The sequence below is a fragment of the Trichosurus vulpecula genome, chromosome 1 (genome assembly GCF_011100635.1).
Source record: "Trichosurus vulpecula isolate mTriVul1 chromosome 1, mTriVul1.pri, whole genome shotgun sequence".
Lineage (NCBI taxonomy): Eukaryota > Metazoa > Chordata > Mammalia > Diprotodontia > Phalangeridae > Trichosurus > Trichosurus vulpecula.
The window spans coordinates 4,089,338-4,102,654 of record NC_050573.1 but is presented as its reverse complement, the minus strand read 5'-3'; the positions used below and the strand labels follow the sequence as shown (position 1 = coordinate 4,102,654).

Here is a 13,317-nt window from a genome sequence, read left to right as displayed (position 1 = left end):
ACTGGCTGTAAAAATTCTTTCCCAATTTTCTGCTTCCCTGCTAATCTTGGTTGCATTGGTTTTGTTTGTACAACAACTTTTCAATTTAATGTAATCAAAATTAGCCATTTTGCTTTTTGTAATGTTCTCTATCTCTTGTTTGGTCATAAATTCTTCCCTTCTCCATGAGTCTGACAGGTAAACTATTCTATTCTCTCTCAAATTTCTTATAGTATCAGCCTTTATATCTAAATTGTGAATGCATTTTAATTTTATTTTGGCATATGGAGTAAGAGATTGGTCTATGCCCCATTTCTACCATACTATTTTCCAGTTTTCACAGCAATTTTTTTGGAAATAGTGAGTTCTTATCTCAGAAGCTGGGTTTGTCAAAAAGAAGATTACTATATTCATTGACTACTATGTCTTGCGTACCTAACCTATTCCACTGATTTGCCACTCTATTTCTTAACCAATACCGAGTAGTTTTGATTATTCCTGCTTTATGCTGCAGTTTAATGTCTCTCATGGCAATGCTTCCTTCCCTAGCATTTCTTTCCATTAATTCCCTTGATAATCTGGACCTTTTGTTCTTCCAGATGAATTCTGTTATTATTTTATCTAGCTCTATAAAATAATTTTACAGGAGTTTGATTGGCATGGCACTAAGTAAGTGAATTAATTTAGGTAAAATTGTCATTTCTATTATATTAGCTCAGCCTAACCACAAGCAACTGATGGTTTTCCACTCATTTATATCTGACTTGATTTGTGTGAGAAGTGTTTTGTAATAGTTTTCATATGGTTCCTGGGTTTGTCTTGGCAGGTGGGGTCCCAAATATTTTATATTGTCTACAGTTATTTTAAATGGAATTTCTCTTTCTATCTCTTCCTGTTGGACTTCATTCATACTATATAGGAATGCTGCAGCTTTAGGTAGGTTTATTTTATATCCTGCAACTTTGCTAAAGTTATTTATTATTTCAAATAGTTTTTTTACTTGAATCTCTATCATCCTCTGATTATATCATCATATCATATGCAAAGAATGATAACTTAGTTTCTTCTTCACCTACTCTAATTCTTTCAATTTCTTTTTCTTTTATTGCTAAAGCTAAAATTGATAATACCAAATTGAATAATAGTGGTGATAAAGTACATTCTTGTTTCACCCCTGATCTTACTGGAAATATGTCTAGCTTATACCATTACATATTATTGTTGCTGATGGTTTTAGGTAGATGCCTACTGAGAAAAACTGAGTTTAATCATGAGGGGGAAAAAGTTGACACAATGAGATAGATGAATCCCATGCATTCTTGAGAAAAGACCAAAGTTAAATAGAAATTTTCACTTTCAAATACAAGATTCAAGAGAAGCATGAAAATGCAAACAGGAAAGAGAAATAATAATGGACTTATTAAAGTTAAACTGTTTACATTCTTACATGAAAAATGATATTTGTCACTCATAAGACCTTTCTCACTCTCAGGATAGTTAGAAGGAGCATGTATAGACAGAGGGCACAGGTGTGAGTTGAATATGAAGGGGTGACATCTAAAAGGTAAAATTAAAGAATGAGAGAAGAATGTACAGGAATATACAGAGAAAAGGAGAGGTAGAAAGGGGTAAAATAGCTCACATAAAAGTGGCAAGAAAAAGCTTTTAAAATGGAGGTGAAGAGGTTGAAAGTGAGAGGGAATGAGTGAACCTTACTCACAGTAGAATTGGCTTAAAGGGGAATAACAAACACACTCATTTGGGTGAAGAAATCTGTCTTACCCTATAAGGAAATAGGGGGGAAGGGGATAAGAGAAGGGAGATAATAGAAGGGAGGGCAGATTAGAGGAATGGCTAATCAGAAGTAAACACTTTTGAGGAAGGACAGGGTGAAATGAGAGAAAAGCATAATGGGTAGTGGGATAGGATAGAGTGAAATATAGCTAGTCTTTCACAACATGACTATTGTGGAAGTGTTTTGCATGACTACACTTGCATAACCCATGTCAAAGTGCTTGTCTTCTCAATGAGGGTGGGTGAGGAAGTAGGAAGGGGGAAGTTCAGAATTCACAGTTTTAAAAATAAATGATAAAAATTGTTTTTACATGTAATGGGAGGAAAAATAAAACACCCAAAAAAGGGAAAAAAGAAAAAATGATTATAGAAATTTGCCACATAAGAAGAATAGGGACACACAGTAAGGAAATCATGCTTTCCTAAATCCATATCAGTTCCTGGAAAAATTGGCTGTTTAGATAGCCAATTACATTGAGCTATGTTTAAAGTCAGCCAGGTGGGATATTTTCAAAAGGGAATATCTCATTAAGGAAATTGAATCAGGAGAATCCTACCTCATGCCATGACGAAAGTCATTCTCCCAACCTTTTCCCATGAGAAATCCATTTGCAACTCATGCATGTAAAATCCCTTAAGGTTCCTGGCACCATGGATCACTGGCTTGGAAGTGTTCTGTGATGATGACAACTAGAGTAAGACTCAGAATGATATCTGTTAACAGTCCATAAGGTCTTATATTGCAAGTTCAGATAATCAGAGATTCTGGTGAATTCAGCTCTCAAGGATCACATGTCAGAGATAGCAAGTATTGACTATAATCTCGCATTGGTAACAGTAAAATATTCATCATACAAAAATCACATCTTGATGTAATGCGTATTCCTGCTAAGGAAATTTTTTTTCATTCCCAAATTCAACATTATACAAAAGATTTTGCTTTAAGTTGCTTCATAACAAACAACAAAAGAGTTAGGACGGGATGCATACATATAATAATCCCAAAAAGTATACAGAGAAATGTTGTCTATAGTAAAACATGTTCAGTTCTTAACAGCGTTCACATGGACATAAACACAGACTGCTCCTCTCAGAATCCCTTTAAACAATGGGAACATCTTTAAGGTGACTCTTAAGTAGTTTGCATCCATTTCTACACATGTTCTGATCACAGGTTAAATAAGAAACAAAAGTAAAATCAGATTTCCCCTTAGGCTGAAACAAGATAGCTCATAAGTTAGTACTCTTCACTAACATAACTGACAGTACGGAAATCCTACTCATTAAAGAATAAACAACAGAGGTTCTTGACTTTAACCTCACCACTTAATAGATTTACATCTTTGTTTCCCAAGGTTGTTTACCTTTGTCTAATTATACTCATATCATTCTGAAAGAATGACATCCTTCAGGAATTGAATCTTATACATATGACAAGCTCAAGAACACATTGACCTCTCGCTTCGGCCACAGAATGACAACAGGTTCAGAACAAAGTAATAAGATCTTTCCCACTTGCACCTTATCACAGTAATTTAGATGTTTTAGTGTCAATCTAAAAACTAATAGTTTCAGTACTGCAGTAACACCCTTCTACTTTGTCTACCATGGCTATGAGAGTTATAAGCAGGGACATAGTCGTAACGGGAACAAAACTGGTCCTCGAGGCCTACAGCGGTGTAAGTAGCCTACCGTAGGGAGCCAGGTGGACTGATTTATTGTATGGCAGAATCACTCAAGAAGAGTCCAACCTTTGTTTTTGAAGGTCACCTCTGTAACTTACCCACAGGGACACATATGAATTCCCTAGCCTTAAATCTCAGATGCTACTTCCACTGCTGATGCTTCGAGCTCATTCAAGGCCAGTCCAAGCACACAAAAAACCTTGGAATGAAATTCAAAGAATATTGAGTACCCCCCTCAAGAATAAGCTTCCTCTTCAAACTATAACGGCTCACTAATCGCACTAGGTCAGGACATAGTGTTATCAATACCATCAAATTATTGCAACAAAATAGCTTACAAATAAAAATTAGTAGGCCTTCTAAAAAAAACCACACAAAACGTTTTTTTCAAAAAGATTTAACTTAAACATTCCTTCCTAAAAGTATTTCTCTTTCATAAAAATAGCATTAAATTCTTCCTGACTTTAAAAGAGTAATCACTAAACTTTCATGAAATAAATTAGTTAGAAACCTCTAAAATTACAGATCTCTCTTATTCAAATGAAATTTGAATTGAATTGGAATTAGAATTTATAAAGGTAAGTTGGTAATGTCTTTGAGTAACAAAAATACACCCCTAAAGTACTATGACAATAAAATAAATTTCTACTCATCCCAAATTCCTAACTACCGTCCCATTCTAATCACAATGTGAGGAGTTTCAGTTTTTCTAAGAATCCAAAAAGAACATACACAAATAAATTAGCCTCATCACAATAACAAAGTTGACTGGGCCATTTTAAAAAATTACTCAATATCTTCTTTTTTTCCTTTGTCTTAAAATATAACCTTAGAAATTAAGAAAAAATACTTACACTCGGGAATTCTACGTAAACAGTGAATATGTGATAGTTCACTTCAAACCCTTAGAAAATCAACACTGAAAAAAAATTTTTAAAAAAAGAAAATGGACACTGGCTAATTGTTATAAACCTCTAAACTGAGAGGTGCATGTATGTATGCATGTGTGTTCATGTGTGTGTGTGTGTGTGTGTGTGTGAATGTGTGTGTATCTCCTTAGATGAAGCAGGTTTGAATATAACACCCCTGTTTTGTGCAAGGATTCCCATTTTCTCAGGAGGAATTACACAACACAAGAAGTTCTTCCACAGAGTTGACAGGAATTTATGACTAAATTGGTCTCAAAAACCTTTAGTTTTACAAAGGAAAATTCACAAGATCTTTTCTTTGTATAATTACCAATTTTCCTTTTGAAAATACCTATCTAAATACTTGATAAAAATAATAAATCCATGTACTTTAGCAATCTCATAATCTTCATAAGTGACAGCCAAATAATTTTAGCACAGTAATATAGTAATGAGTTATAGATGTATAATGTAGCATATACATTGTATAGTAATATATAGTAATATAGTATGATAATAACAATTATAAATAATATTTCACATAAAGTAAAAGCAGAATAAATTCGCTTACATCTGGATCTATTTTCCAAATGTTGTCATACAAAACCTCAATTTGCAATTTCAATTATTTAGTAAAATCTTTTACAGAAGGGCTATGTGTTCAAGCATTTTACATAATGGGATTCAATATTTCCAGCTAATCTACTGCCAAAGATTTTTAAGTGATGCTATATAACAAGATGGTCTCCAAACAGGTTGTGTCCTCCTCTTTGACTCCTCCGAGCCCTCTAAAACTTGGTCTATCGACTTTTAAAACAAGCTACAAAGCTCCCTTTCTCACTCTTTCCACTTAAACCAGAAGCAAACTTCCTCCCACCCTTTCAACATGGTTAAACCACCCGAAGCTGCCACAAGAGCACCCAGAGGACTATGCAGGGACAGGAGGGGCTTGGAGCATGGGGGGCTTACTGCTGTCCACCTGCTGTGTGCAGGGTATGTCCCCCACCTCTCCGAAAACTTATGTACCTTCCATATTTTTGCTCAGGCATTTATTTCTCTTTTTAAATATTTCAAACACATTACTCAGACTATCTGATTTTCCTCTACATTTTAACCACATCCCAGACTTCACATACTATTATTAAATCAATGGCTTAAAACAACCCTAATTTCCCAACCTATGAAGTTAATTTTGACCCAGGAGTTCTCTTCATTAATTTTCATATCACAAATTTCGGGTGTTCTCTAGGAGATCAAAGAGCTCCAAGTCTCTCAGTCTCCCAAAAGATATAGAAATGTGTGCTATCTATTCTTAGTACCAATACAGGAAGAAGTTTGTGAGATGAATCTTTAGAAAAAATCCATTAAGATGTTTCAGTGATTTAAGAGACATGCAATGGATTATGTTTCTGTTGAAACACAAGAGTGGACTTCTGGCTACTCCCAAACCCTTTTAACAGGTCATGAAAGGCTTGACTGTACCGGACACAGTTTTCCAAATTGAAAATCATACCTTCTTTTTTGTCCTCCTTTTCTTCACCTCTCAGAATCTGGAGCGAATTAATACTTAATAATTCCCAGATCAAGAGAGCTGTATTTCTCTCACACCATTCACCAACACTGCTTATAAAAAAGCTTTTATGGTGTTAATATATGTTTTGAACAAATTGCTGAAATCCTAAAGTGATTGCATTTAAAGTTATGACATAAAAGCCTGGGTCATTGTCTAACTAGACAATGAACTTATGCTTGCAATTTTACACAGGTCGTCCTGATGTCAGATGTGGCGGGGGGGGGGGCATTGTGAGAGAGTGGAGGAGAGTTCTCTAGATTTAAACATCCTAAAGTGACTTTAAGTGGATAATTTATTAACCTCACTGGAGATGATGGCCTTGCTCTTAAAAAAAATCAGCCCTAGTAGGCTAGAGCCAACATATAGGATGCTTGGTCTGAGATACTATCAACTTGGAGTTGCAAGTTAAAGACCCAGCAAAGGAAAAAAAACTTGGTGTTTATACTGAGAGAAAAATACCTTCTCTGATTTCCCCTCCCAAACTAACTCCTGGGAGAGTCTCACTCTGCTTTTTCAGTTCGCTTACTTAACAAGGTAATCTTAACAAGCTAATCACACGAACTGACTCAGAGACAAACAGAATAGAAAAAGTTTAGATTAAAAGCTTCTTTTTTCTCCCTCGCTTCAATATCTCCCTTAATTTACTCACTTTACCTGCTACCAAAACTTCTTTTGACACACCCCTGCCTGAACAGGCTAAGAATAGGTCCTCTCAAGGCCCTCTTGGGCAGTCTTACACACCTGGACAGCTTTACCTAAAGAGTTGTTTCATACAGAGAGAGAGAGAGAGAGACAGAGAGAGAGAGAGAGACAGAGAGAGAGAGAGAGAGAGAGAGAGAGAGAGAGAGAGAGAGAGAGAGAGAGAGAGAGCTTAATTTATATGTAACCTCAAAAATTTAAAGCAAGGCTTATAGCTTTAGAGATTCACTCACAGAGTATTGGCCCAGATTTCACTATTTGAAACCATAGTCCAGCAAGAAAAATCAGAATATATTGCTAGTACTTTGGGGGTTTACTAGGAGTTGGTTTCATAAGCTGAATATACAAAGTACTCTGAATTTCCCAGGTGGCCCTCCCTGTGCACACTGTTTTTCTCTCTTGCATCCACATACAGTTTACTTCAGAGGATCTTTTTTGAGTAAACCCATCTGACTTGACAATCTGCTACTCTGTGAGAGCGAAAATTGGAAAAAAAAATTGCATCACAAGCACTAAAAACAGGCAAACGATAACATTATGTACTTACCCAGATAAAATATACTTATTGGTAAAAGGGAGAGTCAGATCATGAGAATTCCAACAGAGAACTCTCCCTGTGCAGAAATTTTCCCTATGAATACAAGTGAGGGGAGCACCTTGCTAAGAATCTAGAGTGAAAGGCTCTGGTCCTTTCAGGGTTAGGCGTAACTGTGATATTTAAAAAGATTTCAGAGACCTTGTTTCTGGGTAATTTAGTCATTTTATTCATAAATCCAACAGGCTATTAAGAAAATAGTGTCTTTGATCATCTCTTTTAGACCAAAGACTCTGAATGGTGGTGGTGTCACATTTTATATGCCTTTGTAAGAGAAGGTTCTCCTGACAGGTGGCAATCAACTCAGATTCCTTAACACAATAAAAACTGTTAGCTCCATTAAAATGAAGGTCTTGGGGCATGTGACTTGTGTCACTTGAACATTGGTCAGAGACATCAATTTCTATATCACATCTCTTGATAATAGGGAGATTCGAGCTTTCTTCAGGCCTATCTGAGCAAACACAATGAGCAAGAAAATACCCATTAGCCCATACTTAGAATTTCTTTTACTATCTGATTAGATCTTGGCCTCCTTAAGATTTCCCACAATTTTGGGGTTCTGGATGAAGAAGTAGAAAAGGGGAAAATTTGGTCCTAATACAATAAATTATTAAATATAAGAGAAATATTCATTTCTCACAACCTTCCTGTAGTAACAAAGACCAAAACTTCACACATCAATCTATCGAAAATCAGAGCACCTCAGATATCTCTAAATATAACAAGCATTTCATCATCAGTTTTTTATATCCCAAAGGATTCATATTTACTATAGTTGGTGCCCAAACATACTTCTGTCCTCCCAAGAAATCCAACACAAATGATTCCCCCAGTTCCCAGACAGCTCAGGCTAGATCAGTCAGTCCTGTGAGGCTTCTCTAGTGTGGAACACGAAGACAACCATGCATGGTGTCACTGTGGACACTGAAGGGCAGCATATGGGAGGTGAAAGAATCCTAGTATCTCTTATCTCTATACCTTTTCAAGGTCATGACACCTGAGGAAGGAAATAGAAGCACCTGAGAGAAAGAGGGAGAAAGACAAAGATAGAGAAATAAGAATCATAGAGATAGAACTAGAGACAAAGCCAAAGAGAGAGACAGACAGACAGACAGGCATACAGAGAGAGAGAGAGACAGACAGACAGACAGACAGACAGACAGAGAAACAAATATAAAAAACAGTGGCACCGTGAAATAGACAGGAAAAAAGAAAGACAGAGAAAAGCCAGTTACAGACACAGAGATAGAGACAGAAAGAACATTTCCTTTCTTTAGCTTTGTAAGATTATCAAAGAAATGAAACCTAATTTGCAGGAACAAAAATTGGAGAGGGAAGGTGGGGGTTGAGTGGCTGGGGCTTCCCTGTTTGCTATTCCTCTAAAAACAAAATGCTTTTTAAAATGAACTCAATGAAAACTAACTGTTTCATACTGATAAGCACTTACTGATAATTCCTACAGTCTTGGTTAGGCTGACTTATAAAAAGTTCTGCTCCTGTAACATCACTGATTTTCACTGCATACAGAGGGAGAAAGCTTCCAATCACCAGGTCCCCATCTCTGCTGAGGCTGGGGCTGATTTTATGGAAGCAGATGGGTTCCTCAGTCCTGCACACAGAAACTGGAAGCTGCAGGAGCAGTGTCAAGAGCAGGGTAGGACGCAGCCAGAAAATGTCCCTCTGGATGTGAAGCAACATCTCCCTGAACATCAGCCAAAGCCCCAAACATGGGAGAAGACAAGGAGCTGCCTGTACCAGAAAAAAGTCAACTGCTTGGGTCATTAACTGATGGGGAACTGTCCGGCAACAGAAATATTACTGATGTCTAGACTGGAGTTCTCCATTTATGTCTGAGGAAACAAAAAAGGCCATGAGTTAAGCCCTTGTTCAGGACAAGGACAATGATGTAAGACCAAGGGCTAAATTTATAAGGCTTTCCTTGTTGTTTGACAGAACTGTCTCTCAGTAGCCTCATGGTTAGTTACTGGGAGGGACCCCTCCTCTTGAACCCCAGTCTCCAAAGAGACATCTGGATCCATTGGGACATCGAAAGACTATCCTTGCCTGGAGCATCTCCAGCTGTGTCTTTGCAGCTAAGGGAAAAAACAGAAGCCAAATAATATGTTTTGGCTTCTCCCTGCATGTTCTGAGCAGAGATCACCGGGTGGCTGAAACTTTAGAGTCTCAGTGACTCCTCAGCTAGAGATTCTTGTGCATTCCTGCATCAGAAGAAGGTCACAGGGACCCTGTGGCTGGCCCAGGTTGTGAATTCAGTGAGGAGACTCTGGGCAGGATGTTGGATCTGCCTTCTTCATATCAAGATGAACAGGCAATAACAAAAGCTCTCATTCTGAACAGCTGAGCTGAGAGCGACCCGTTCATGGCCACAATGTCTAGGATGCTCACTCATATGTACTAGGCCTTGTGTACCCAAAATACAGAGGAATCACTTCCTGATTCCTGGCCTTTGGTGTGCTCATAAATCTCATCTCTCACCATGGTCATGATCATGGAAGCTAAGGGGTGGAGTTTTCCTAATTCGGTTTGTGTCAAACAGAAATCCCTTCTTTAGGAACAAACCTTGGAGACCCATCAGTGCCTCAAGTTTTTGGCTTTAGCAGAGCCATACTCACAGACTCCAGGGAAGCATATTTTTCTCCCAAGACCATAGACTCTTGGAATTCAGAGCTGAGAGTAACTTAAAGGCAGTTTGACATCCCTGCTTCATTTTAAAGTTTAGAAGACTGAGGCCAGTAGACATGATGTGACCTGCCTAACTTTACGTAGTAAGGAGCAGAAGAATGTTTCAAGTTCAGGGTTTATGATCCCAAGCCCAGTGCTCCCTAAATCTAAAACAACTGATTCAGCTGGGGAATCGTGGTGGCCCAGGTATGGCTCTTTGAACTGCCAGACATTGAAAAAGTTAAGGGCAATGATAGGTGCAAAAATCTTAAGCAGAGACCTGTTGTTTAAACTTAATGCACACAAGGTGAATTTTATTTGTGAGGGTGAAGGGAGAAGGATTTAAAATTTTTCATTGGGTATAACTTGTTAGAGAAAGTGGGTCATGGCTTATGATGTCCTAAAAATGATTCCCCCAAATGCTGAATTATACTGCTTCTATAGTACAGGATATTCTACTTCCTGTTTTCCCATGTGCTGGTAAAGTACTGGGCAGAAAACACAATCCTAAGACATCCAAGCTGCTAGGTTAAAAAAGTGTACGAGCTGCTCCTTGGTCTGCAAATACCTATATTTTGTTGCCTGTGCTTTCTACAAACTACTATTGATGGCAAAACTTTTTGCCAGAAAAATGCTTACTTGTAATTCCAGATTTCCTTTTGGGGTTTTATTTTCTTTTCGCAGAAATGAATGCACATTTAAACTTTTGGCTTTGGCTCTGGAGAAACTCAATTCTTGCCAATATAAAAAACAGTTTGAAAAAAAACCCTGAAGTCTAGATCAATCACCACATTGAAGAGCACTAGGTATGCTTTTGTTCCCAAATGTCAGGAAAGTTTTAGGGATGTGACAGATGGCTCACAGTGAAGTTCCCTCACTAGTATCTCCCTGCTATATTCCTGTCTTTTTCCTGCACTCTGCCTGAGTGTGAGAGATAGCCTACAGTGCAGTTCCCACAGGTCAAAGTTTTGTTCCTCCAGAAAGCCTTGAGTTGAGTTTCCATTTTCCCGATAAGTTTCTATTTCTCTAGTACCATGTCAGCATGGGTGGGGGAACTCGGTGTCTGGTTGCTCCTACTTCCTGGTACACGTATGCATCTAGTCCAAATGTAGGCATGTTTGCTTCTATTGAGTATTAGCTGCCACATTTAAAATGTATGCCCTGAGTACCCAGTCAAAGGAGAAAGGGGTAAAGAGAGAGGGAGGGGGCACATGTTAGGGCTATAAAGGTCTGTTTCTCGCAGCACTCCCTGGCACTCTCCGGCCAATGCTGTCTGAGCCACGAGCACTGTGTCCTTTCTTATGAGAAAGAATAAAGAACTTTTCTGATCTCTGATTCAGACTCAGGATTTTTAATTTGGTGGCTGTCATCCCACACAGCAGTGAAACCAGTTTTTCCCTGTTGGTGATTTCAAAGGAGTATGCTTTAGGATTTTATTTTTAACAATACTGTATTTTAATTGCAATCTGAGGTATCTATAGTATGACTGGCATGAATGAGTTTATTGAAGTATATATTTTTTCAAAGGTAAATTTTAAGATGAAATATATATGTGTGTGTACATACATATACATAATATATATGTGTGTATACATATATACATACATACATATATATACAAAACTCAGTTTGTGGAGCAAAAGTTAAATGTTGGATCACTAAATAACTGTTGCAGGTACCATTTGTGTAACATTTTTCATTTACGTACATTCTTCTTATTAGAAGCTATGTTGCCATGGTAACTAAAACTTTATAATTTAGTTCTGCCCTTATGGTGTGAATGAATGCTCTATGTATTAAATATTACCAAGTTCACTACTACTTTTATACTTTATTGATACAGGGGATTTTAATTTAATGGGATTCTTTAAAAAAAATAAAAGTAGTTGCTTGACTATTAAAAGCAACTTAGTAAAAATCCCTAATAGTGCCACAGTAATGGATATAGACGTACCTAGGTCATTACTATATTCTGAAGACAATTCTTTGTTGTGTCAAGAATAACCTTTCATATCATACTTGACACAGACTCATAGTGCCCAACATTATTTGTAACCATCAAACCACATTGAGTATGTTTGTAACCAGCATTGTGATATTCTGTAATTGTATTGCTAAAAAGGAATTTTTGACCTAATAAATAGAGTGGTCCTGCAAAAAAAGTCTTAAGCAATTAAATTATTGGTGCCTTTAGAGGAGACTGACAGATCTGGCCACTAACATTCAGGCACCACTTGGCATCTGGTTTCTCTAGAGTGATCAAGGTTTCTCTAGAGTGGCCTTAAATGCAATCAGTTTAGAATTGTAGCAATTTAGGTTTAAAATGACTGTTACCATTGTAAAGACTTTCAGTGTAAAGAATATTGTTAAGGATTTAAAAATAACTCTCGACTTTTGAATTACAGAGTATAAACTCTGTAAAGATTCTGAAAAGTGAATAGTAAGGAACCACAAAAAAGAAGAGAGTAATTATGACAATTTGGGAAACTGTTTTGTAGACAACATAACAGATCTTAATTGTTCATTGGGAAGGCAAGGCTTTTGTAACTTCTTAACAAGAGCTAAGAGAACCCAAATCCCACTTCTGGGTTTCAACAGAAACATAAGCACACTTCCTAAAAGTTTTCATAATTACCAGGAATATCTTAATGGATTTTTGAGGGATTTGTGCCATAGACTTCTTCAACATACTGATACTAGGAACAGGCAGTTTAGGTTTCTAACTCCTTTGGGGAGAATAAAAGAAATCTGAGGTTCTGTAATCGCCTAAAAAATGCCTGAATACTAATCAAGAAATAACTCAATAGAGTTTAATGTTATAAATAAATAAGTTTCAAAAAAATTTACAGTTTGATATTTTATTGAAATGAACTGGGAAAAGAAAGCAGGGGAAGGGAATTCCAAGCTGCCCGAAGCCCTGACCTCCACCCTATCATTCAACATCAGCAAAAGTAAGAGAGAATGGGGGAAAAGATCCAGTCAGGCTCTTTGGGTGGTTTGAAAGGAATTAAAAGAAAACAAGGTTAGAGAGAGGTGGGATTGATGCCACATATGGTTTAAAATGATTTTATTGACAATAATGGGCTCTCTGTTTTGAAGCTTTAAAAGCAAGTGACCCTTATGCAAACTGAGATCTAAATGTTTTGAGGATTGATTCTAAACCCAGATTTCATTTGGATCAAAATATATCCTCGAGCTAAATCAAAATAGGGTCTTAAAAGTACTCCTCTAGTAGGATAATTATGGAAAATTGGTACACTAAAAAAAAAAGAAAAAAAAACAAGGATTCCCACTTTAAATTTTTGGCAATGGATTAGCAGAAAATTGTAGGGCCTACGAAGTGCTTGAAATAAATAGGCCGTATAAAGAATAATATGAAGTAATTGAAATTACTACTTA

General features: G+C 37.0%; 1 protein-coding gene across 1 annotated transcript in view; it reads right to left on the bottom strand.

The window, feature by feature from the left end:
• LOC118843643 (vomeronasal type-2 receptor 26-like) overlaps positions 1-9,018 on the bottom strand; it is a 52,995-nt gene extending 43,977 nt beyond the window's left edge. The window contains exon 1 of the mRNA XM_036751409.1: positions 8,684-9,018. Within this exon, the coding sequence (XP_036607304.1) occupies positions 8,684-9,018 (335 nt within the window). The remainder of the gene's footprint in view (positions 1-8,683) is intronic.
• Between the last annotated feature and the right edge of the window lie 4,299 nt (positions 9,019-13,317).